Source organism: Salvelinus fontinalis, chromosome 42 (genome assembly GCF_029448725.1).
Source record: "Salvelinus fontinalis isolate EN_2023a chromosome 42, ASM2944872v1, whole genome shotgun sequence".
NCBI classification, from domain to species: Eukaryota; Metazoa; Chordata; class Actinopteri; order Salmoniformes; family Salmonidae; genus Salvelinus; species Salvelinus fontinalis.
This window is the reverse complement of record NC_074706.1, coordinates 4,233,183-4,260,966: the sequence shown is the minus strand read 5'-3', so window position 1 is coordinate 4,260,966 and position 27,784 is coordinate 4,233,183. Positions and strand designations below refer to the sequence as shown.

The following is a 27,784-nucleotide window of genomic DNA, read 5'->3' as shown; positions in this document are numbered from 1 at the left end:
TACTATCACCAGATAACTGACCTGTTATAGTAGTGTAGATATCAACACTATACTATCACCAGATAACTGACCTGTTATAGTAGTGTAGATGTCAGAACACTATACTATCACCAGATAACTGACCTGTTATAGTAGTGTAGATGTCTGAACACTATCACCAGATAACTGACCTGTTATAGTAGTGTAGATGTCAGAACACTATACTATCACCAGATAACTGACCTGTTATAGTAGTGTAGATATCAGAACGCTATACTATCACCAGATAATTGACCTGTTATAGTAGTGTAGATGTCAACACTATACTATCACCAGATAACTGACCTGTTATAGTAGTGTAGATGTCACAACACTATACTATCACCAGATAACTGACCTGTTATAGTAGTGTAGATGTCAGAACACTATACTATCACCAGTTAACTGACCTGTTATAGTAGTGTAGATGTCAGAACACTATACTATCACCAGATAACTGACCTGTTATAGTAGTGTAGATGTCAGGACACTATACTATCACCAGATAACTGACCTGTTATAGTAGTGTAGATGTCAGGACACTATACTATCACCAGTTAACTGACCTGTTATAGTAGTGTAGATGTCAGAACACTATACTATCACCAGATAACTGACCTGTTATAGTAGTGTAGATGTCAGAACACTATACTATCACCAGATAACTGACCTGTTATAGTAGTGTAGATGTCAGAACACTATACTATCACCAGATAACTGACCTGTTATAGTAGTGTAGATGTCTGAAGAACAGGAGAACAATGATGGTGGTGAACCGAGTTATCTGTGTGATCAGTGGACATAGGTTGCTATCCGGTTTTATGATGAAACAAAGGTGTACTTGAATCTATTCAGCCACTGTGTCTTCTTATTGTCTCAGCCTTTAGGCCTATATATCTCTGTGTCAAGGCATATGAACTAACAGGTTATAGAGCAAACAATGCAATTATCACAACACATAGGTTGTAATATGGCTTACCCAGTGATTTTACCCACACACCACTACTGGTGTGATGACTAGTTGTGATTATTAAAGAGAATCAATCTAGTAAACAAGTAGTGCAAACACTGTTTGGTTGTTTTTCAAATCCAGGATTTAAATTGAAGATTAAATATTGAATTCAGATTCATAGAGGAGTGATGAGACGACTCAAGGAATCTATGATAGGTTCTCCAGGTCCAATATTATTTTAATACACCACGTGGAAGGGTTGCACTTCAACAAACACCTTGACAATGTCAGGATCTACATGCTTTTTATGTTGCCAACTCACACACAATTGGTGGGCCTAAAACCACCCCTACAGTACATTTGATTTGGTCGATAGTTCCTCATTCGTTACTACAACCGATAATTATAGAGTTGACATGTGAAAACCACTTAAATATGGCATAAACATGATGTTTAATTAACAGACAGCTAACATGTTACTATGAGCATTGACATGGTACTTACTAAAACATGGTTCTATCTGGTCAACAACTCAGGTTTCAGAATGTCTTGGTCAGTGTATTCACTGGTCCAGAATGAGCAGCTAGAGGAATTTCTCTGTCAGATTGTCTGTGACCGTTTTAAGTGTGGTTTCTGATTTCTGAACAGGAGTGAGGATTCCAACACAGTATTTACATTCTACTGATTCACACAGTGCATGCATATACTATATAGAATATACTGGATACATACTGTATATTGGGTATATATAGGATTATAATAATTGAGAATATATAGGTTTATATTTCGGTCTTCAAAACTATAGAACCAATGACTAGTTATTTTATTCAACACACAACTCTACCCTTATACACTTTGGCTCTTTCTCAGTCGTCTAAAATTCAGTCATCTGCCAATCAGTGAGGATTCAAGGGAGGAGACAAGGAGAGAAGGGATTTTTAAGCAATTGGTCTGTTTACATTTCCACATACCAACACCACCATCTAGTGGCCAATTATGGATTTTTTTATTACTATAGGATGAATGTATTAAGTGTCTCAGCTGATTAAAATGGTATAGCCGACAACAGATTCCAAGTGAACATAATAATAATTATTTCACAATATGTCTGTAAATATGTCTGTTCACTGCAGAATTTTTTTTTCATCAACATCATCATCATCATCAATAAAAAAAAAATCATCATCATCATCATCATCAACAACAAAAATAAAATCATCATCATCATCATCATCAACAACAAAAATAAAATCATCAACAACATCATCATCATCATCATCATCATTATCAACTGCAAAAATAAAATCATCAACATCATCATCATCATCATCAACTACAAAAATAAAATCATCAACATCATCAAAAATAAAATCATAATTGACTTTGAAATTGAGGACGTTGGGAAATAACTTCAAAACCGGCCACGTCACTGAACAAATCACTATTAAGGTGCAGTAAATAACTCTATATGAAACAAGAAATGCAGCTTTTCACAATAAAAATACAAATTAAAACAAAAGCCAAGCGAACTGTTTCCCACTGAACCATGCAGTCCACTCGAATCACTAATCTGTGATGTAACAGGGACCTATCAAGCCATAGGTTAGATGGTAAGTAAATGACAGAATATAATTATTATAATTGAAACTAAATTAACAATGTCAGACTAGCTCCTTAGTTACATGTGTATTGTATTTATCTAGACTAGTTCATTAGTTACCTGTGTATTGTGTTTATCTAGACTAGCTCCTTAGTTACCTGTGTATTGGGTTTATCTAGACCAGCTCCTTAGTTACCTGTGTATTGTGTTTATCTAGACTAGTTCATTAGTTACCTGTGTATTGTGTTTATCTAGACTAGCTCCTTAGTTACCTGTGTATTGTGTTTATCTAGACCAGCTCCTTAGTTACCTGTGTATTGTGTTTATCTAGACTAGCTCCTTAGTTACCTGTGTATTGTGTTTATCTAGACTAGCTCCTTAGTTACCTGTGTATTGGGTTTATCTAGACCAGCTCCTTAGTTACCTGTGTATTGTGTTTATCTAGACTAGCTCCTTAGTTACCTGTGTATTGTGTTTATCTAGACTAGCTCCTTAGTTACCTGTGTATTGTGTTTATCTAGACTAGCTCCTTAGTTACCTGTGTATTGTGTTTATCTAGACTAGTTCATTAGTTACCTGTGTATTGTATTTATCTAGACTAGTTCATTAGTTACCTGTGTATTGTGTTTATCTAGACTAACTCCTTAGTTACCTGTGTATTGTGTCTATCTAGACTAGCTCCTTAGTTACCTGTGTATTGTGTTTATCTAGATTAGCTCCTTAGTTACCTGTGTATTGTGTTTATCTAGACTAGCTTCTTAGTTACCTGTGTATTGTGTTTATCTAGACTAGCTCCTTAGTTACCTTTTGTATTGTGTTTATCTATGGACATTATCAAGTAAAACACTGTGAATCTGTTGGTTAACCTGTTGGTGTTCATGTTTTCTTTTCTTATTTGTAGGACTTCTGAATTTGCTTAAAGCACTTTGCTTACATCTACATCTGATTAGAAAATGCTATTCGTTTCAATCTGTAAATTGCTAAAACGTCATAACTCTATGAAAAGTCAATCATGGTTTTGGTTAACAACTCATTATATTGTTCTTTATTCCATGTTGAATGACTTTTTCAAGCTTCTCCTTGCATCATCACTTGTTAATGCCTTCCAGCCCTCTGGGATATCAGCAGGGAGTGCATTTGTGTCTTCAGCGATTCTCTCATTGAATGTGGCCATCACATACTTCCAGTAGTCTGAAGCATCCATACTGGAATCTCCAGTTATGATCCAGTCAGGGTAATGTGTCTTGTAGTCCTTGCAGGGGTGAAATGTTCCTCCAGTCTCGGCATTGGAGAATGTACCGTCACTAACCACAAGAGATGAACATATCTCATTTACTAATTTATGTGAATAACGATCCCTATAACCACAGATACCTTGTGAATGGAGGCATGGTGTTCGGAGTGCTCTTTCCCCCCTGCCTCACAAGGTACACCACAGAAGGGACATTGTTTTCCACAGCCAAACAGACTGGTGAACATCTCGTCCTGAGGCTTGAATGGAAGAGATCTGAGTCTCTCTTTGATGTCTCCTCCCTTGTCGTACTCAGCTGCCAGTGACTGCTCCATTTCTCTCACAAACTCTGTGAGGTAAAGAGCAAACTGCTTTGTGTTTGCATCTTGAAGAATAAGCATCAGAATGGAATCCAGAGCATCTTTGGGAAAGACAAGCTTCTCTCCAAGGACATTGCAAATATTGCCAATGAACATCTTGATATCATTTACAGTAGCTTTACTGGGGACATTTGAAATGGCAGCAATTATGATTTGGACTATCTCTGACAGATGTTTTATCTCTAGTTTCTTAAGACTGTTCTCCTCTGACAGTTGTTGGACAATTTGGTCAAACAGCCAGTCCTTTACAAACCTTTCATAATGGTTAATGTACTCTCTATATTTCTCATATTCTCCATCCATCAGGAGCTGTTTAAAAATGGAGAACTGGAAAGCCCCTCGGGTGCTGTAATCCTTTGACCCTTCACCTGTCTTCACTTCATCAACCACATCAGGACCAATCATTTTGGTCACATAAGCCTGTACAGCTGGCTCTAGACAGAGCTCTGTGAACTCCTCAGCTTTCTTTAGGCACTGGTCTCGGTTATGAAACAAGTCTCTGAACTCAGTAAGGTACTTGTTCTTAGACAGTTCCAGACACTTCCGTGGGTCATTAACTTCAATAAAATCATTATGCATCTTCTGGAACTCTCTGGCTGCTCTGCCACAGATGTGTTGTTTGAGAGAAACCTCACATTCCTCACTGACTTTAACTTGTGTGTGTTGTTGTAATGTTTTTTCAATTATTCTAAGCAGTTCTTTGATGTGAGTGCCATGGTAATCTGTTTTGCTTTTCACCCTCTGGGTTACAAACTCCTGACACTTTGTTATGATGTCATCACAGAGGTCTTGTAGTTTTTTCCAGTGATATTTCGGATCATCGTACTTTGCTATGTTTTTAGCCTGCTGCCACCAACTCTCTGATTCCACAACAAAGGCTTTTCTCCCACAATCCACCAGACTGTTTCCAACCACCATCTTGTTGACATGACTCCCCCTCGTTGTCAGATTATCACGTAACATGAGGAAGGCATCTTGAGCCACATCTCTACTTGGGAGTCCATTGAAGTGTATATCAGAAAGAGTTTTCCTCCACATGTTTTCAAACTCTTCACTGAGGGCCTCATCTGATAAAACAAATTTTTTCTGTCTACAGTTCTGCAGCAGAGTCAGAACCTGCTTTTCCATTGTACTTGTCTGAGATCTTTTGATGATGTCCAGTTCTGTCATTCCCTCTTTGATTTCAACAAATCCATTTAATTTGTTCTTCACCGTGTTTTCTATCTCCTTTCTCAGTGTTTTAGCGCTGGACACAAAATCCTCCTTGTATTTTTCCACCAGATTGACATGGCCATCTTGTTTTTCAAAGTATTTTACTAGATTGTCTTGGATTTCCTTTTCTCCCTCTGACAGTTTCCCAGATGCTTCTATAATTAAGTCTTGTAGCACATCTCTTATGGACCTCTGGGGATGTTGATCTGTCACTCCAATATTGGATATTTTAGTTTCACTACTCATCATCCATCTATACATTTCCTTCTGGAAGGCCCATTCCCAACCATTGTACTCAGAGCATAATCTGGAGTAGGCATCTGCAACCAAGCTGTTTCTGAAACTGAAGATGAATTTTTCAAATTTCACTGCCTCCCACAAGGTTTGTGTCCACTTCAGGAAATGTGTCATGTCATCATTTCTCTGGCAGATTCTGAAATCTTTCATCAAGGTCTTCTTGAAGTTGTACACAGCCTCACTGTAGCCTGCATTGACTGGAGCCATCGGGGGAGTCCCATGCCAGAGTCCTGGGATGTAGCAGCAGCTTGTGTCTGGATCATACTCCATCACATCAGTGAACTTGGTGATATTCTCCTTCTTCTCCATTCTGGCTGCTGCCTGGGTCATTTCATTCAACTGTTCCAACAACTTCTTCCGCTCTCTCATGTTGTTGTCATGTGCAGACATGTCTGACACATTCTGGTGCACAAAATGACATACTGGCTTCTTCCCCACTTCCTGCATCCTGATAAAAGCATGAACAACAATCTGTAGAATGTCTTTCATCTCTGTGGAGTTCTCCATGGCGATGTTGATGATAGTGACATCACTGAGTCCTATCACCAGTGTGGCCAGTTCATTGTCATGTTCATAGCTATCATCTAGTTGAGACAACTCTGGTGATTTCAACCCCTCTGTGTCAATGATCATGATGAAGTCACATTTCAGTTCCTCCTTGAAATCTTTGTTGACTTTAATCAGTAGCATGAAGGCCCCTCTGGTGCATCTTCCACTGCTGACAGCAAACTGGACCCCAAACATGGTGTTGAGGAGAGTGGACTTCCCAGTGCTTTGGACCCCTAAAACTGTAACAACTCGGATCTTGCTGTTAGAGTCCACAAGAGTATGAAGCTGAGTCAGAACAGCTGATATCCATTTCAGAGGGATATTTGATGCATCTCCATCCACAAGCTCAATGGGGAAACAATCCAACAGCATCTGAGCACACAATCCAGGGAGATGCTCCATCTGTTTCCTTTGAGGACTGTCTTCAGGGAGGGAGCAGGCAGCTTCACATAACTGGCCCAACTCACGCAGGAAGTGTTCAAGACCCAAGGAACAATCAGATAATTGCTTATCCAAATCTTTAATTTCGTCTTTTTTCTCCTGAGAATGTTGGCAAAGCTTTTTGTACCGGTCCCGCAAACCAGACAGGTTCTGCCGTGAGAGATTGTCCAGATTTATCCGCATCCATTTGAGGAAATAGGATCGCTCAGGTCCTGATTTTGACATTCCTAAAATGAAGCTTGCCATTACATCTGACATGTCAAATGTATATTGTTTCTTTCTCAGCTCTTCCACCTTTTTCTTCAGAGAGCTCTTGTAGTGTTCAATGTTTTGATCCCCTGCTTTCCTCAGTCTACACGTCTCTTTCTCCAACTGGGAAAGCTCTTTCCAGATTGTTCCTTGTAAGGGTAGCTGTTGGTCTTTGAATGTAATTGTGTCTTTGATGTTACTGGTGATTTTATCTGCCATCTTCCTGGCACTCTGACACTCATCACTGTCTTCATCAATCAGAATCTTACTCTGACAAGCCACGGTAGCCATGTTTTCAATTGTCAATCTGTTTTTACTTTTTTCGATGATGTCACCTACAGATGACTGCAGGGTTTTGACAAATTCTGCATCATTCTGCTTCTTCTTCACAATCACATTTGTTGGGTTGATACTGTAGTTTGTGATCATTTTCTTCAATGTGTCCACCCTGAATGTTTCTTTCTGAGAATTGACAACCAGAAATAACTCTGTTTTTGTGATTTTTCCATCCAAAACCTTGAGATCTGCCTCAAAATCATCAATGAAAATGTAAACTGCAGCTCATGTTTGACACAGAAAGGAGAACTGTGTTTCAAAGGACCTGATGTCTCCTCTGAGATTGGCCACCGCCACAGGCTTAGTGAACATGTCTATGTTTCGGTTCCCACATGGAAAGTACCAGCTGATTTCAACCAGACCATCTGAGATTTGACGAGGGACATCTCCACATTCCATATCATGATGAACAAATGTGTCATGGTACTGTTGAGGGTTACTAAGCAACTTGTTCAAAATCTGAGACTTGGACAAGCTGCTCTCTCCTAACCTAACAAAGGACACCATAGGAATATCAGAGACAACAAGTCTGTCCTCCACAAAAGCATTTGTGGCCATTTGGGAAGAGGGTCTAAATTTCCTCACTATGTCCCTCAAAGCCCACAGCATCAAAGTGATTTGTTTTGTGTCACAGTTGGGCAGCAGCAGAGGAACAGCAAACTGACACATGGACATTTTCTGGACCATCTCCTGCTGCAGGAAACCATCTGAACACAGAAACAGGGCAGTTATCAGGTCCAGTGGATTAATTACATTGCTGGTATCAGTGTCAGTGGTCAGGTTGTCTACACCACAATAGGAAACCTCCTGGCCAGTGGTCAGACATTTCACACTCCTAGCATTCACATTTGCCATCATTAATTTCTTCAGGAAGGCCCCTGGAAGTGACTGCATAGTGGTAAGAGGTTCATCTGATGTAGTATCAGCATTTATCTCAAGGACAGAACTTAACGTCAGCTTGTTTTCATAATGATCTTCTATTCCAGTCTTTGACAACAGCTCCCTGAGAAAAGGTCCTGTGAATAGAAATGAAAAGAGAGCCATGATAACAAATCCTCTTCAACGTGTAGCAGAAAAGCACCCTAACAGGTGTTTTACACTGTACTATGGATGAAGTTAAAACAAGCAGAGGCAGACCATCTCTGAGACACAGTGACTCACAGAAATGGAAGCAAGCAAATGAATTCATATACAGTTTGAGCTGTGAATCCATTGAGCTCCTTAACTCCTAAGGGAGCTATTATGATATCAGATAAGGTAGGGTAATTTTACTGCCATTTTACTGCAACACCAACAAAATATCCATTACAGCATGGAATAAAGGTACAATAACATGTCCTGTTTCTAGAACTATATCAGTATCTCTATACATTACAGCATGGAATAAAGGTATAATAACATGTCCTGTTTCTAGAACTATATCAGTATCTCTATACATTACAGCATGGAATAGAGGTACAATAACAGGTCCTGTTTCTAGAACTATATCAGTATCTCTATACATTACAGCATGGAATAAAGGTACAATAACATGTCCTGTTTCTAGAACTATATCAGTATCTCTATACATTACAGCATGGAATAAAGGTACAATCACATGTCCTGTTTCTAGAACTATATCAGTATCTCTATACAATACATTACAGCATGGAATAAAGGTACAATAACATGTCCTGGTTCTAGAACTATATCAGTATCTCTGTACATTACAGCATGGAATAAAGGTACAATAACATGTCCTGTTTCTAGAGCTATATCAGTATCTCTGTACATTACAGCATGGAATAAAGGTACAATAACATGTCCTGTTTCTAGATCTATATCAGTATCTCTATACATTACAGCATGGAATAAAGGTACAATAACATGTCCTGTTTCTAGAGCTATATCAGTATCTCTATACATTACAGCATGGAATAAAGGTACAGTAACATGTCCTGTTTCTAGATCTATATCAGTATCTCTATACATTACAGCATGGAATAGAGGTACAATAACAGGTCCTGTTTCTAGAGCTATATCAGTATCTCTATACATTACAGCACGGAATAAAGGTACAATAACATGTCCTGTTTCTAGATCTATATCAGTATCTCTATACATTACAGCATGGAATAAAGGTACAATAACATGTCCTGTTTCTAGATCTATATCAGTATCTCTATACATTACAGCATGGAATAAAGGTACAATAACAGGTCCTGTTTGTGTAGTGTGAGGCAGTTTGATGTACAGGTAGAGTATACGCCCTGGACAGGATGCTAGTCTATCACAGGGCCTTACCACCAATATATCTCCTTACTGCTGAATGCCAAGCAGAGACTCATTTAGTCTCCTTAATGTTGAGTGCCAAGCAGACTAATTTAGTCTCCTTAATGCTGAGTGCCAAGCAGAGACTCATTTAGTCTCCTTAATGTTGAGTGCCAAGCAGGCTAATTTAGTCTCCTTAATGCTGAGTGCCAAGCAGAGACTCATTTAGTCTCCTTAATGCTGAGTGCCAAGCACAGACTAATTTAGTCTCCTTACTGCTGAGTGCCAAGCAGAGACTCATTTAGTCTCCTTAATGCTGAGTGCCAAGCAGAGACTCATTTAGTCTCCTTAATGCTGAGTGCCAAGCAGAGACTCATTTAGTCTCCTTACTGCTGAGTGCCAAGCAGACTAATTTAGTCTCCTTACTGTTGAGTGCCAAGCAGACTAATTTAGTCTCCTTAATGCTGAGTGCCAAGCAGACTAATTTAGTCTCCTTAATGCTGAGTGCCAAGCAGAGACTAATTTAGTCTCCTTAATGCTGAGTGCCAAGCAGACTAATTTAGTCTCCTTAATGCTGAGTGCCAAGCAGAGACTCATTTAGTCTCCTTAATGCTGAGTGCCAAGCAGAGACTAATTTAGTCTCCTTAATGCTGAGTGCCAAGCAGACTAATTTAGTCTCCTTAATGCTGAGTGCCAAGCAGAGACTAATTTAGTCTCCTTAATGCTGAGTGCCAAGCAGACTAATTTAGTCTCCTTAATGCTGAGTGCCAAGCAGACTAATTTAGTCTCCTTAATGCTGAGTGCCAAGCAGAGACTAATTTAGTCTCCTTAATGCTGAGTGCCAAGCAGACTAATTTAGTCTCCTTAATGCTGAGTGCCAAGCAGAGACTAATTTAGTCTCCTTACTGCTGAGTGCCAAGCAGAGACTCATTTAGTCTCCTTAATGCTGAGTGCCAAGCAGAGACTCATTTAGTCTCCTTACTGCTGAGTGCCAAGCAGAGACTCATTTAGTCCCAGTTTTACACTGTTTGGTGTGACTCGGATCCAACTCCCAACCTACCAATCACAGGCCGGACACTAACCACAAGGCCAGTGGTTAGTCGAATGAGACACCAAAAATATTCTGGACAATCCTTGCATACACCGTTTTCTCAGCACTTTTGGCTGTTGTTGCGTCACTTGACTTCCTGGATTAGCTGATGATGGAAAGTGTCCCGATGTAACTAAACATCTGGACACCAAATGTTCATCCAAGTATTATGTGTAATTATTGAAGAACCACGTTAATGACAGTAGCAATTTTGGTTTTATGAATCAAGGTAAGGTGACTGTTTCGGCTAGAAGCAATTGATTTAGCAAATCAAAATAATTTGGAGTTGTGTGCCAATGAAAACTGTTTTCACAACATAACATGAGACAAAAAAAGTTACTTCATTACACTGCATTTCAGAGATCTTCATCCCCCCCAAAATAGACAGCTGCATCCATGTCTAATTTAACTGTTAAATGTTTACCATATTATATAATGATAAACATAAATGTATCCATACCGTAGTGGTTAAGAGCATTTGGGCCAGAAATCAAAAGGTTGCTGGTTCAAATCCCTGAGTCGACTAGGTGAAAAATCTGTCAATGTTCCCTTGAGGAAGGTACTTAACCCACATTTCTCCTTTAAGTCTCTCTGGATAAGAGCATCTGCTAAATGGATAAAATGTACAGTAAATATAAACACATGCAAGGTAAGAAGAAAAGCAATGTTTCCATCAAGACACCAGACATTGGTTTTAAACATTTAATTAAAAACCCTGAGGTCGATGTCCGCGCCTCCGCGGAAATCTAATGAGTGTAAAAAAAAAACATCCCCATAAAAATCTATCAGTTTAAACTAGAGATATGTTATTTTACATTGGATACGTCTCAAGGTGACAGAGCTAGAGCGGTGTTTGTTAGACCATGAGACATCCCAACAATCAGTCTTCTCACATAATCATCTGTAGCGTCTGAACGGTTTGGCCTAGAAACTACAATGACCCCTCTATGGAAAGATGATTCTCACGAACATGATGGTGTTCTCCGTTTTGAAGACTCGTCTGAAGTCGGTACAGCCAATCTGCCAACTTCTGTCTGTAGTGTCCGAACAGTTTGGGCTACACACTAAGATGCCTGCTCTGTGCAAAGGTGAGACTCTCGCGAAGACGTACACGTCAGTCGTTTTGCTCTCGTCTGAAGGTCCCCCAGTATCAGTTGAAAAAATGAATGGAAGTACAGTGCATTTGAAAACCATTAAGACATCTTCTCTTTTTCAACATTTTGTTATGTTACAGCCTTATTCTAAAATTGATTAATATTTATTTTTTCCTCATACCCCATAATGAGAAAAACTAAACAATTTTTTTTTTTTATGTTTGCAATCTATTATATTAAAAAAATGAAATATGGTCCCACAGTTCACAGAGCATGTAAGAGCAAAAACCAAGTCATGTGGCCTCCATCAATCTTAAAAGGATGACATTTGGAACCACGAAGACTCTTCCTAGAGCTGGCTGCCCAGCCAAACTGAGCAATCGGTAGATAAGGGTCTTGGTCAGGGAGGTGACCAAGAACCCGATGGTCACTCTGACAGAGCTCCAGAGTTCCTCTGTGGAGATGGGAACTTCCAGAAGGAAAACCATCTCTGAAGCACTCCACCAAACAGGCCTGGAGCAACGTACAAAGAGATCCTTGATGACAACCTGGGGCAAAGGACAACTAAGTACACAGCCAAGACAATGCAGGCGTGGCTTCAGGACAAGTCTCTGAAGAGCCGGACTTGAACCCGATCAAACATCTCTGGAGAGACCTGAAAATAGCTCTGCAGCGACGCTCCCAATCCAACCTGACAGAGCTTGAGAGGATCTGCAGAGAAGAATGGGAGAAACTCCCCAAATATAGGTGTGCCAAGAAGACTCAAGGCTGTAATTGCTGCCAAAGGTGCTTCAACAAAGTACGGAGTAATGGGTCTGAATACTCATGTAAATGTTATTTACCTTTTTTATTTTTTAATAAATGTTCAAAATAAATTAAAAACCTGTTTTTGCTTTGTCATTATGGGGTATTGTGTGTAATTTGATGAGGGGAATTTAAAAAAAATCTATTCTAGAATAAGGTTGTAACGTAACAAAATGTGGAAAACGTAAGGGGTCTGAATACTTTCCGAATGCACTGTATATATATATAGACTGTTCAGTGCCAAAAATAAGGGTTTAAATTATGTTTCCTAATCTTTCGTATATCTCTTAGATATAGGACAGACACTTCAGAACAGACTTCATTTCTATTTTTGGGGGGACTCATTGTTCCATGTGTAGAATCTGTTATGCAATGCAGTAAGGACCAACATTTTTTTGTATTTCTTTGATACTTCAAGGGTTCTTAAAATTCAAAATCAAATTGCAAAATTATCCTTGGTTTGACCTTCTTATAATAATTCAATACAGCTTAGTAGCTGCACCATCGAGAGCATCCTGACTGTTTGCATCACCGCTTGGCATGGAATTTGCTCGGCCTCCGATCGTAAGGCGCAACAGAGGTTAGTGTGTACGGCCAAGTACATCGCTGGTGCCAAGCTTTCTGCCATCCAGGACCTCTATACCAGGTGGTGTCAGAGGAAGGCCCTAAAAATGGTCAGACTCCAGACACCCACTGTTCTTTCTGCTACCGCACGGTAAGCAGTACCGGAGCGCCAAGTCTAGGTCCAGAAGGCTCCTTTAATTAACAGCTTCTACCCCCAAACTTTAAGCATGATCTCTTAAGTTCTGTTTGCATTATGGACACTGGCATGTTAACCGTACTCTCATACAACCCTAGATAAAATAATTAGCATGGAACATCAGTCGTCATCACTAGAACTAGCACTGCTTTGTCCTTTCTTTCATGTTACGCTGCCTGCAGGCTAAGCATCTGATCAACATTGATGCTAGCAACTGATGACAATATACTGGAACTCATCACGGCTCTAGCTCCTTTGTCAACGCTGCCGGCTAGCTCTGAGCTATGGGCCACCCAATTCTGCATTGACGCTGATCCTGCTTCTCATTTGGTCACAGTTTTACCCATGATGGGAGAATGATCCTCTGCTGCTACGAAGTTACATTTGATTGATTCTGAGATTCTGGAGCTACATGACTTCATATAGCTACACGATATTGCTATATGATCATGATTATGTCTGCCCCGAGGTCCAGTAGCTAGGTTACATAGGTAGCATTTTCTTAAATATCAAGATGACAGCTAATCCACCCGGTGGTGCATCTATTGAAAATAACTACTTGTCACTAAATCCGGAGAACTAGGACCAGAAAATAAAGGCTAACTGGAGCTGGTCTGAGCGGTTGGCTGTGAATGCTCTCACTTAGCTATTAACTGATGCCGATTGCTTAGGTTCTGCTCACTACAGTGTTGTCTGAATAGGGGGCAAGATTCAGCAGGCTACTGTCATTACACATCTGGCTAAAAGACTACTGTAGCCCTGTTGGCAGAACTTTTATAGGTAACTTTTGGAAACAGAAGATGCTCTACAGGAATGACGGAGTCCATCGAAATCATCTTGGTGACGGGACCCTGTCGCATTTCAAGAGCGTGTTGAGACAATGACTTATCAGTGACCCAAGCCCTGCTCAGATAATCTCTACCATTGTGTCGCTGAGCTGTCATAATGCTGCTGCAAATGTACACTTTCCCAGGTGTGTTGTCAATCATAATGTAAGTAACTTAATTTTATCCTACAGCTACTGTCAGCAGTAATCATGTGCCTATGAACTTTATTTATACTGTTAACACAGATGGTTTGCCCTAGTAGAAAACCCACTGTGAGCAGTTCACGCTGCACTATCAGCTCAAATAAATACCACGGTCATGTCTTCTCCCAGTAAAGTAATAACAAACTATCAAGCAACACAGAAAGGTGGTAAAAAAACATAAAGAAGACCTACTCAATATTGAGTTGCACCCCCTTTGCCCTCAGAACAGCCTCAATTTGTTGGGTCATGGACTCTACAAGGTGTCGAAAGCATTCCACAGGGATGCTGGCCCAGGCTGACTCCAATGCTTCCCACAGTTGGCTGGTAGTGGATCTCTACACTGAATAGTTCATTCAATCTCATTGGATTGAGATCTGGTGACTGGGCAGGCCACTGTAGTAAGCTGAATTCACTGTCATGTTCGTGGAAAAATTCCTGGACAATCCTAGCCTTGTGACATGGGGCATTATCCTGCTGAACAAATCTATTCGCAGATGGATACACTGCTGCCATGAAGGGACGCACCTGATCGGCAGTGACGTTCAGATGTCCTGTGGCATTCAATTGCTGCTTCACTTTTCTCAAGGGGCCCAATGTGTGTCATGAAAACACAGCCCACACCATCACAACACCAGAACGATCCTGCAATGTTGACACGTGGCATGATGGATGTACAGTGTGTCCTTACGTGGTTTTCTCCATACCCTAGTCCTACCATCAGCGTGACACAGCAGGAACCGGGATTCATTAGACTAGGCAATGTTTTTTAAATTCTCCAGTGTCTAGTGTTTTCATTCCTTAGCCCAGTGCAACCGCAGTTTTTGTTTTTTGCTGAAAGAAGTGGAACTCTGTAAGGTCATCAGCTGCCATACCCCAATCGTGTCAAGGTACGACAAGTTGTGCATTCTTTTATGGGTCTTTGGGCACCAACATTGTACTGGACTGTCAGTTGACTAACTGTAGCCCGTCTGTTGCTCTGCACAATTGTGTCAGCCTCCTTTGTCCTCTTTCATCAATGACCCATTCATGGCCTGCCGTTGGCTGGATGTCCTTTAGGTGGGACCATTCTTGATACACACGGGAAACTGTTGAGCTTGAAAAACCCAACAGCTTTGCAGTTCTTGACACACTCAAACCGGTACGCCTGACACCTCATACCATACCCGGTTCAAAGGCACTTAAATGTTTTGTCTTGCCCATTCACCCTCTGAATGGCACATGTACACAATCCATGTCTCAATTGTTTCAAGGCTTAAAAATCATTCTTCAACCTGTCTCCCCTTTATTTACACTGATTGAAGTGGATTTGACATCATTAAGGGATCACAGCTTTCACCTGGATTCCCCTGTTGTGGAAAGAGCAGGTGTTCCTAATGTTTATACACTCAGTGTATATCCAGGGTCATATTCCTGTAAAGCTTAGAGAATATCTCATGTCAAATGTTGTTGAAGTAATATGGCTACAGATTCACCTGCCTCACTTAAAACATATTCTTGTGGTAAGTTTCTATAGACCATCAAGTGCTACCAGTTTGTCACTCCCTGACCTTAGAGATCCTTTTAATTCTCTATTTGGTTAGGTCAGGGTGTGACTAGGGTGGGAAATCTCTGTTTTCTATTTCTTTGTTGGCCCGGTATGGTTCCCAATCAGAGGCAGCTGTCTATCGTTGTCTCTGATTGGGGATCATATTTAGGCAGCCTTTTCCCACCTGTTGTTTGTGGGATCTTGTTTTTGTGTAGCTGCCTGTGAGCAGCCCAGAACGTCACTTTTCGTTTTCTTCTCTATTGTTTTTGGTGAGTTTCATATTTATTAAACATGTGGAACTCTAAGTACGCTGCGCCTTGGTCCATTCACTCCAACGAACGTGACAGAAGATCCCACCACCCACGGACCAAGCAGCGTGCCCAGGAGGAGCAGAGATCCTGGGCCTGGGAGGAAAGCCAGGAGTGGAGGACATCCTGGACGTGGGACGAAATCATGGCAGGAGACAGAAGCCTGCCATGGAAGCAGCGAAGGAGCAACAGCGACGACGCCGGGGTTCGCGGCCACAAAGACAGCCCAAAGGACAGCCCGAAAAAATGTTTTGGGGTGGTCGGCGGAGCCGAGGTGTGAACCAGAGACAACCTGGGAGGAGGTAGAGAGGTGGACGGTCGACCCAGGGAGAGTGCCAGAGCACGCCTGGGAGTCAATGGAACAGTGCGAGGAGGGATACCGGAGAATGGAGTTGGCGAGGAGTATGTGGCAACGCAGGCGTTTGGAGGAGCGTGTTACCAGTCCGGTGCAATCTGTGCCGGTCCCACACATCAGCCCTCCAGTGCGCCTCCCCGGTCCGGTACGTCCTGTGTCTCCTCCTCGTACTCGCCCTGATGTACGCCTCCACAGCCCAGTACGTCCTGTTCTAGCTCCTCGCACTCGCCCTGAAGTGCGTGTCACCAGTCCGGTGCCACCTGTACCGGCCCCAAGCATCAGGCCTCTAGTGCGCCTCCCCAGTCCAGTATGTCCTGTGCCTGCTCCTCGCACTCGCCCTGAAGAGCGTGTCACCAGTCCGGTGCAACCTGTACCGGCCCCACGCATCAGGCCTCCAGTGCGCCTCCCCAGTCCAGTACGTCCTGTGCCTGCTCCTCGCACTCACCCTGAAGTGCGTGTCACCAGTCCGGTACCACCAGTGTCGGCCCCATGCACCAGGCTTCCAGCGACAGTTCCCAGTCCAGTGCCTCAGGCGACGGTTCACAGTCCGGAGCTTCCGGCGACGGTTCCCAGTCCGGAGCTTCCGGCGACGGTTCCCAGTCCAGAGCTTCCGGCGACGATCCATGGTACGGTTCCTCCGGCGACGATCCACGGTCCGGAGCCTCATGCGACGATCTATGGTCCGGAGTGTCCGGTGACGATCCACGGCCCGGTTCCTCCAGTGACGATCCACAGTCCGGAGCCGTCTGCGACGATCTACGGTCCGGAGTCCACGGCGACGATCCATGGTCCGGAGCTTCCGGCAACGATCCACGGTCCGGTTCCTCCAGTGATGATCCACAGTCCGGAGCCGTCTGCGACAATCTACGGTCCGGAGTCCCCGGCGACGATCCACGGTTCGATTCCTCCGGCGATGAATCACAGTCCAGAGCTTCCGGCGACGATCCCCACACCAGGGGCCGCCACCGAAGTTGGCGGAGCGGGGTCTGCGTCCCGTATCGGAGCCGCCACCGAGGGTAGATGCCCACCCGGACCCTCCCCTATAGGTTGAGGTTTGCGGCCGGGAGGGGTACTGTCACGCCCTGACCTTAGAGATCCTTTAAATTCTCTATTTGGTTAGGTCAGGGTGTGACTAGGGTGGGCAAACTATGTTTTCTATTTCTTTGTTGGCCTGGTATGGTTCCCAATCAGAGGCAGCTGTCTATCGTTGTCTCTGATTGGGGATCATATTTAGGCAGCCTTTTCCCACCTGTTGTTTGTGGGATCTTGTTTGTGTGTAGCTATCTGTGAGCAGCCCAGAAAGTCATGTTTTGTTTTCATCTCTATTGTTTTTGGTGAGTTTCATATTTATTAAACATGTGGAACTCTAAGTACGCTGCTCGTTGGTCCATTCATTCCAACGAACGTGACACAGTCAGCATCTACATCATATGTGTGGAATTCTTAATAATGTACAGTACGTGATATGAACAGAGATGTATATTTTCTGTGACCTAAATATTGACTGGCTTTCATCAAACTGTCCACTCAAGAAAAAGCTTCTAGATGTAACAAGTGCATGCAACCTGTTTCAGGTTTCAGGCAACCTACCAGGGTATTTACAAACAGCACAGAAATGAAATCATCCACATGTATTGATCACATCTTACTAATGCTGCAGAAATCTGCTCTAAAGCAGAATCCAAAATCCATCGGTTTTCTCACAAACGTTTTGACGAACGGCCTAAAAACTATTATGACTCTCGCAAACACGATTGTGTTCTCCATTTTGCTCTAGGACCCGCACAAGCGTTGTGGAACTCATCTGAAGGTAACCCATAGAAACGAATGGAAGTATGTAGTTAGTTTTGAGGTAGTTTTGTGGAGAAAAAATACACTGCTCAAAAAAATAAAGGGAACACTTAAACAACACAATGTAACTCCAAGTCAATCACACTTCTGTGAAATCAAACTGTCCACTTAGGAAGCAACACTGATTGACAATAAATTTCACATACTGTTGTGCAAATGGAATAGACAAAAGGTGGAAATTATAGGCAATTAGCAAGACACCCCCAAAAAAGGAGTGATTCTGCAGGTGGTGACCACAGACCACTTCTCAGTTCCTATGCTTCCTGGCTGATGTTTTGGTCACTTTTGAATGCTGGCGGTGCTCTCACTCTAGTGGTAGCATGAGACGGAGTCTACAACCCACACAAGTGGCTCAGGTAGTGCAGTTCATCCAGGATGGCACATCAATGCGAGCTGTGGCAAAAAGGTTTGCTGTGTCTGTCAGCGTAGTGTCCAGAGCATGGAGGCGCTACCAGGAGACAGGCCAGTACATCAGGAGACGTGGAGGAGGCCGTAGGAGGGCAACAACCCAGCAGCAGGACCGCTGCCTCCGCCTTTGTGCAAGGAGGTGCACTGCCAGCGCCCTGCAAAATGACCTCCAGCAGGCCACAAATGAGGTGAATTGTCGAGATCTGGGGAAGAGTAGCAAAACATTTCTGCAGCATTGAAGATCCCCCAAGAACACTGTGGCATCATTCTAAAATGGAAACAGTTTGGAACCACCAAGAGCTGGCTGCCCGGCCAAACTGAACAATCAGGGGAGAAGGGCCTTGGTCAGGGAGGTGACCAAGAACCCAATGGTTACTCTGACAGAACTCCAGAGTTCCTTTGTGGAGATGGGAGAACCTTCCAGCAGCACTCCACCAATCAGACGAGTGGCCACTCCTCAGTAAAAGGCCCATGACAGCCCAATTGGAGTTTGCCAAAGGCCACCTAAAGCACTCTCGGACACTGAGAAACAGTCTCTGGTCTGATGAAACACAGATTTAACTATTTGGCCTGAATGCAAAGCATCACGTCTGGAGGAAACCAGGCACCGCTCCTCACCTGGCCAATACCATCCCTACAGTGAAGCATGGTGGTGGAAGAGCGCTCAGGACCTCAGAATGGGCCGAAGGTTCACCTTCCAACAGGACAACGACCCTAAGCACACCAAGACAACACAAGACTGTTTTCGAGACAAGTCTCAATGTCCTAGAGTGGCCCATCCAGAGCCTGGACTTGAACCCAATCAAAAATCTGAGGAGATACCTGAACATAGCTGTACAGAGACACTACCCATCCAACCTGATAGAGTTTGAGAGGATCTGCAGAGAAGAATGGGAGAAACTCCCCAAATACAGGTGTGCCAAGCTTGTAGCATGACACCCAAGAAGACTAAAGACTGTAATCGCTGCCAAAGGTGCTTCTACAAAGTACTGAGTAAAAGGTCTGAATAGTAATGTACATTTTAATATTTCTGTTTCTTACTTTGTATAAATTTGCAGAAAATTCTAAAAACCTGTTTTTGTTTTGTCATTATGGGGTATTGTGTGTGGGTTGGTGAGGGGGGAAAAACAATTGAATCCATTGTAGAATAATGTAACAAAATGTATAAGGGTCGGAATTTTTTCCCGAATGCACTGTATATTAGATTCTGTAACTACTACATGTGCCCATCTCATTGATATCAAATTATTAGAGATACACACGTTGTTTTAGTATTGAGGTCCTGGATGGCAGGAAGCTTGCCCCTAATGATATACTGGGCCATACGCACTACCCTCTGTAACAACCTTTAAGTCCTTACTGAAGACTCATCTCATCAGCAGGTCCTATGATTGAGTGTAGTCTGGCCCTGGGCTGCGAAGGTGGAGTGACAAACCGTCCTTGCTGTCTCTGCCTGGCTGACTCCCCTCTTTTCCGATGGGATTCTCTGCCTCTAACCATACTACAGGGGCTGAGTCAATGGCTTAGTAGTGCTCTCCCATGCCATCCCTAGAAGGGGTGTATCACGTTGTTCCAGACTTTTTTCGCTATACTCGACGTGAGTGGGTTGAGTCACTGACTTGATCTTCTTGTCCGGTTTTGTGCCCTTTTGGCTTGTGCAGTGGGGGAGATCTTCACGCCTTGTCTCAGGGTAGTAAGTTGGTGGTCTGTTGATATCCCTCTAGTGGTGTGGGGGCTGTGCTTTGGCAAAGTGGGTGGGGTTATAGCCTGCCTGGTTATATCCTGCCTGTCACAGTGTACCTAAACCTCAGTTTCCAGTGTCTATGCTGCAATAGTCTATGTGCTGGGGGGCTAGGGTCAGTCTGTCCTATCTGGTGTAACTCTCCTGTCTTATGTGGTGTCCTGTGTGATCTTAGGTATTCTCCCATCTGAGCCCTAAGACCATGCATCAGGACTACCTGGCCTGATGAGTCCTGGATGTCCCCATCCCCAATCAACCTGGTCATGCTGCTGATCCAGTTTCTGTTGTTTTGCCTGCGGTTATGGAACCCTGACCTGTTCACCGGACGTGCTACCTTTTCCCAGACCTGCTGTTTACCCTCTCTCTGTCTCTCTGTCTTTTTCTCTCTCTCTCCCCTGCTGTCTCGACCTCTGAAAGCTTGGCTATAAAAAGCTAATTACATGTACTCCTGAGGTGCTGACCTGTTCCACCCTCTACAACCATTGTGTTTATTACTTGACCCTGCTGGTCATCTACAGTTGAAGTTGTACGTTTACATACAATTAGGTTGGAGTCATTAAAACTCGTTTTTCAAATACTTATTTTCCACCATAATTTGCAAATAAATTCATTAAAAATCCTACAATGTGATTTTCTGGATTTTTTCTCCGCATTTTGTCTGTCATAGTTGAAGTGTACCTATGATGAAAATTACAGGCCTCTCTCATCTTTTTAAGTGGGAGAACTTGCACAATTGGTGGCTGACTAAATACTTTTTTGTCCCACTGTATATCCACAATAAAACGAGTCCTATATCGACATAACCTGAAAGGCCGATCAGCAAGGAACAAGCCACTGCTCCAAAACCGCCATAAAAAAGCCAGTCTACGGTTTGCAACTGACATGGGGACAACGATCGTACTTTTTTGAGAAATGTCCTCGTCTGATGAAACAAAAATAGAACTGTTTGGCCATAATGACCATCGTTATGTTTGGAGAAAAAATGGGGAGGCTTGCAAGCCGGAGAACACCATCCCAACCGTGAAGCACGGGTGTGGAAGCATCATGTTGTGGGGGTGCTTTGCTGCAGGAGGGACTGGTGCACTTTACAAAATAGATGGCATCATGAGGTAGGAAAATTATGTGGATATATTGAAGCAACATCTCAAGACATCAGTCAGGAAGTTAAAGCTTGGTCGCAAATGGGTCTTCCAAATGGACAATGACCCCAAGCATACTTCCCAAGTTGTGACAAAATGGCTTAAGGACATTAAAGTCAAGGTATTGGAGTGGCCATCACAAAGCCGTGACCTCAATCCTATAGAAAATGTGTGGGCAGAAGTGAAAAAGCGTGTGGGAGCAAGGAGGCCTACAAACCTGACTCAGTTACACCAGCTCTGTCAGGAGGAATGGGCCAAAATTCACAGAACTTATTGTGGGAAGCTTGTGGAAGGCTACCAAAGAGTGGAGGCTGTTATAGCATCAAAGGGGGGACCAACTCCATGTTAATGCCCATTATGTTGAAAAGAGATGTTAGACGAGCAGGTGTCCACATACTTTTATTAATGTAGAGTAGATGCACACACACACACACACACACACACACACACACACACACACACACACACACAGGTTAATGTTTCAAATGTATGTAAACTGTGAGGTATTTTGTCTGTAATGTATTTTTTTACTGGCTTGTATGACAAAGTGAAAAGAAGGTGTTAAAAAATCCACTCCAAATCATCCATTCTGTTTCCAACAAGGCTGTTAAGTAATACTGCAAGAAAAGACAGAAAATAAAGACACTTTTTAAAAACTACAGGGTCAAATCCAATACAACACAAGTATTGTGGTTGCAGCATCATGTTGTGGGTAGTCTGTCAGGATCAAAATAAATATGAAAGGTGCAAAGCAATGCAATTAGAACAATGTGGACTGCAAATATGTTGAACATATTTAACAAATATGGGGCAGGCTATTTAACAAACTAGGCTGTAACGTATTAATATTACAATTCCTAGCTGTTCTCTCAGCCAAAGGTGCTTCCATTCAGGGATGTGAAGACATCAAGACAGGTTTGTTATTGTTTTTCCATTAGCAACATATAATATATTTTTATTTCACTTTGAAAATGTTGAGTAGGTTGTGTAAAAAATCTATTTATTCCCTTTTGAGACAACATTTTAAGGCAGCAAAATGTGAAGACCTCTGCAAGGCGTGTGTAGACTAGCGACTGTAGCAACGGTGCTGTGTCTCTGCTAAATTGTTGACGCCACGCCCCCTCCCCCCCCAAAAATATATGAATGACAATATGAATACTTTCCACAATAACAAGTGTTTTACACTGTAGTAACTAAGTTAAAGCAAGCAGAGGCAGATCAACTCCTTGACATAATGACTCACAGAAATGGAAGAAAACATGAATTTACATATCATAATCACTGTTAATTGATTTCAGCACCAAACTGCATGATGAGATCTGAGGAATTCACCATCATATATTTATCATCAGTGACGATACTGTTCACATCCCATGCTGACACATCCAATATGATTTGTTCATTTACATGAGTGATTTTGATAACATCAGACATAATACTTAAGTAGGGTAATTCCTTACCTGTGGTGAGGGTTGTTGACACCAGTTGACTTTGCGTTCCATTCTCCAGCACAGTGCAGACAGTGACAGAGTACTTAGTACCACGTTGCAGGTCAGAGAGAGTGATGCTGTGTGAAGATGTGGTAGTGATGTGTGGTTCTGTCCCTGGACAGTGGTAGGAGATCTGGTAATGATGTTGGGTTTGGTCCAATCCTGGTGGCTGGTTCCAGCTAACAGCAGCTGATGTGGTGTCCACTGAGTCAACAGTCAGCTGGTCTGGAGCAGGAAGTACTAAGGGAAAATACATTACTGTCAGGGCTACAGTTTAACTCCAGAAATATACTGCAGGAAGAAAAGTAGAATAGTAGATGAAAAGTAGAAAAGGCCAGCTTGCGATTTATTTTGATATGGGAAGATTAAAGCTCAAAACAGAAGTCACACAACAGAAGTTGGATTTGTAAACGAGTGAACGTTATTGATAATAAGGGTTACATGGAGAAAATCGAACCTGTCCGAATAAAAAAGGATGGACCTCCCTTCAGCAAAACACAAAAGAATGAAACATCATTAGGAATCTGAGCGTGGTTCTTTCCAAAGTTAGACCAACTTTTCCACCCCAGACAGAGTAGGACTACCTTTCCACCCCAGACAGAGTAGGACTACCTTTCCACCCCAGACAGAGTAGGCCTACCTTTCCACCCCAGACAGAGTAGGACTACCTTTCCACCCCAGACAGAGTAGGACTACCTTTCCACCCCAGACAGAGTAGGACTACCTTTCCACCCCAGACAGAGTAGGCCTACCTTTCCACCCCAGAGAGAGTAGACCTACCTTTCCACCCCAGACAGAGTAGGACTACCTTTCCAACCCCAGACAGAGTAGGACTACCTTTCCACCCCAGACAGAGTAGGACTACCTTTACACCCCAGACAAAGTAGGACTACCTTTCCACCCCAGACAGAGTAGGACTACCTTTCCACCCCAGACAAAGTAGGACTACCTTTCCACCCCAGAGAGAGTAGACCTACCTTTCCACCCCAGACAGAGTAGGACTACCTTTACACCCCAGACAGAGTAGGACTACCTTTCCACCCCAGACAAAGTAGGACTACCTTTCCACCCCAGACAGAGTAGGACTACCTTTCCACCCCAGACAGAGTAGTCCTACCTTTCCACCCCAGACAGAGTAGGCCTACCTTTCCACCCCAGACAGAGTAGGCCTACCTTTCCACCCCAGACAGAGTAGGACTACCTTTCCACCCCAGACAGAGTAGGTCTACCTTTCCAACCCAGACAGAGTAGGTCTACCGACACAGAAAACTGTAAGCTTTAACTGCTGGCTACTCTTCTTCCATGGTTTAACCCAACGAGAGAAGATCACAAGGGTTTCCCTAAAAGCTGTCTGGGTTTAAACATCTTATATTGTACAGAAAGTGAATAGCATAATCAATTGATAGTGACAGAATTAGATTAATTCCCAAGCAAAGTCTATCTTTGTCTCCTCAAATATAGAAGGTTGTGGCTCAGTCTGAATGTCAAAGAATCAAAACAATGATATCCATATATGCATTGGAGTCAAGTCTTCCAATGTATTTTACAGCTTCCAGCATTACGGACCAAAGCCTCTTATAGATCACTTTATATAATCGGATTGTTTTGTTTTCTTCAAAATCTTAAGCTTACAAGGGTTAGGTTGTGCTTTTAGCCATTTTCTTTCATAAACGGAAGGACCTCTCATACGTCCTCAATTCGAGTCTTGGTTTTAACTTAACAGCCCTTCACTGATAGAGAGGTAGACTATTTAAAGAGTGCATGGGGGGCGGAGGAATCGACTAACAAAACTATGGATATAGCAGCCTATAGCCTAAATTCTTCGGTCAAACAGGAACGCCTACCTCTTATTTCTTAAATAGGAAGAAACAGGCTCCATTACAAATCCCTCTAGTTGTTAGTAGAGTCCACTTAAAATGAAGATGTTGAGAGGACAAATGCCTACTGGAATTTGCCTACTTTCAGCGCCATGAGCTGTCCACTTAAGATTGAATTTGCTGCAGCTGCTTCGTCAAGTTTCAGCACCACAATGTAAGTTACTCAAATCTGGCTAATTGGGAAGTCAGTAACTCTGATAAATGCATCATGGGCAAGAAACATATTGTTATAAAACATCTATAATAGTAGCACCAAGCTATCAATGTTGACCTTTGATCCTCCTTCGAATCTTCACTCTTTCCTTCTTAAACTGAACATAGGCTAAAGGCTAGTCCGCACGCAAAATAGTGACTTTTTAAAAACTTTGCCTAAAGAAATACAATGAATCAGAAGAAGCCTCTGACTCTCCTCTTTAACTGCCATCATAGGCCAACAGCACAGCCGTTGGTTAGGCAGCACACGGGGTGAGGGTTGGAGTATCCATTGCCGTGTGTTTTGCAGCTTAGTTTTATTTACACCATCCCAACAGCTATCTTAGAAATATAACTTTGCTCTGTGCTTCTCTGAACATGCACTTCACAGCTTATAGCCTGTAGGCTATTGATCATTTGATTGAGACCACACCAAATAGCCTATAGGCGCACTTGATATTGCACGCCCAACGGAGAATCAGAGATGAGGGGCGGCATCAGACAAACATCCCTTTTTCAGGACCCTGTCTTTCAAAGATAATTTGTAAAAATCCTAATAACTTCACAGATATTCATTGTAAAAGGGTTTAAACACTGTTTCCCATGCTTGTTCAATGAACCATAAACAATTAATGAACATGCACCTGTGGAACGGTCTTTAAGACACTAACAGCTAAAGGTAACAGTTATGAAAACTTAGGACACTAAAGAGGCCTTACTACTGACTCTGAAAAACACCAAAAGAAAGATGCCAGGGTCCCTGCTCATCTGTGTGAACGTGCCTTAAGCAATAATACGAAATAAGAAATAATACTTAAGAAATAATACTTAAGTAGGGTACTTCCTTACCTGTGGTGAGGGTTGTTGACACCAGTTGACTTTGCTTTCCATTCTCCAGCACAGTGCAGACAGTTACTGAGTATTCAGTATCGCGTTGCAGGTCAGAGAGAGTGATGCTGGGTGAAGATGTGGTAGTGATGTGTGGTTCTGTCCCTGGACAGTGGTAGGAGATCTTGTAATGATGTTGGGTTTGGTCCAATCCTGGTGGCTGGCTCCAGCTAACAGCAGCTGATGTGATGCTTACCCAGTCAACAGTCAGCTGGTCTGGACCAGGAAGTACTAAGGGAAATACATTATTGTTAGTGCAATAGATGAACTCCAGAAATATATTACAGGACAAGAAGAAGAAGAATAGTAGTAGAAAAGGCTGCTTGCAATTCATTTAGATGTGAAGAAATAAGGTCAAAACAGAAGTCACACAACAGAAGTTGGATTTGTAAGCGAGTGAATGTTATTTATAATAAGGGTTACATGGACAAAATCGGATCTCTCCGAAATTAAGATTGATGGCCCTCCCTTCAGCAAAATATATTTTACATAAACCCTGCCTGAACTCTTGGAAATAAAGTGACCCCCCCAATATACCCCAAATAATAATTAAAATAAAGTGGATAGGAGAGAACATGTACCGTTTACCCTCGGTTATTGGACAGACCAAAGCACCATATATGCAGTTTTAGAAACTGTTCTTCTTTAAGCATTGCATGTCAATGCAGGAATCATGACATCACACAGGGCTGCAGGCCAGAAGGTCGTGGGTTCACAGACCACCGTGGATAAGAGTAGGGGTGGAAAGATCTCCTCAATAGTAAAAGCATTGCATGAATCTATCATCATAATTGCAGGCCCAACATTTTGTTTTTTGGCCTTCTATAAAGATTTCAAACAATTCTACATAATTTTACATATTAGCAGAATCTTTTTTAATATCACACAAATTACAGAAATTACATGCAAAGTAGACAGAGAGATAAGCATATGTGTTCATCTCATCATATTTCTCCAATGCCAAATCAGTGTGTCTTGTTTGCAACGAAACTGTCCCTGTTGGCAAATCATTAAATCTGAGACGCCATTAGGAATCTGAACAGTTAGGCTTTCCACCTCAAACAGAGTAGGACTACCTTTCCACCTCAGATAGAGTAGGACTACCTTTCCACCCCAGACAGATTAGGACTACCTTTACACCCCAGACAGAGTAGGCTTACTGACGCAGAAAACTGTACATTTAAATGCTGACTATTCTTTTATTTTAATCATTTCAAAGTGAGAGAATTAGATTACTTCCCAAGCAAAGTCCATTTTTTGTGTCCTCGGCTATAGATGGTTGTAGCTCAGTCTATGAATGTTAAAGTAACAAAACAACGATAAGTCCTTTTGCATTGGCGTCACGTCTTTCCCGGGTATTTTACAGCTTGTTTCTAGCATAAAGCATCGCAGACCAAAGCACTGTTATAGATCACTTTATATTATCGGATCCTATTTATTGTTTTCAAAATCTTAAGCTAACAAGGGGGTAGGCTTGTGCTTTTTACCATTTTCTTTAATAAAGGGTAGGCCAATGGAATACCCTCTCATACACCCTCAATTAGAGTCTTGGTTTTAACTTAACAGCCCTACACTTTTACAGAGGTAGACTATATATTTATTTAGGTACTTCTTACCCCTTTTTCAACCCCAATTTGGACTTACAGCCTTGTCCCATCCCTGACACTCCCGTACGGACTCGGGAGAGGCGAAGGTCGAGAGCAATGCATCCTTCAAA

At 42.4% G+C, this 27,784-nt stretch overlaps 2 protein-coding genes across 2 annotated transcripts in view; both read right to left on the bottom strand.

The window, feature by feature from the left end:
* Positions 1-1,187: 1,187 nt before the first annotated feature.
* Positions 1,188-23,355, bottom strand: LOC129841582 (interferon-induced very large GTPase 1-like). Its single transcript, XM_055909930.1, is given in 3 exon segments — positions 1,188-3,947; positions 3,950-8,281; positions 23,081-23,355. Coding segments are annotated over 2 exon segments (3,741 nt in total). The 5' UTR covers positions 7,359-8,281; positions 23,081-23,355; the 3' UTR covers positions 1,188-3,615.
* Positions 7,491-27,784, bottom strand: part of LOC129841065 (fibronectin-like) — a 52,741-nt gene continuing 32,447 nt past the window's right edge. Inside the window, exons 11-13 of the mRNA XM_055909175.1 lie at positions 26,029-26,298; positions 7,870-7,972; positions 7,491-7,755 (exon numbers count right to left, since the gene is read on the bottom strand). Coding sequence (XP_055765150.1) covers positions 7,491-7,755; positions 7,870-7,972; positions 26,029-26,298 — 638 coding nt within the window. The remainder of the gene's footprint in view (positions 7,756-7,869; positions 7,973-26,028; positions 26,299-27,784) is intronic.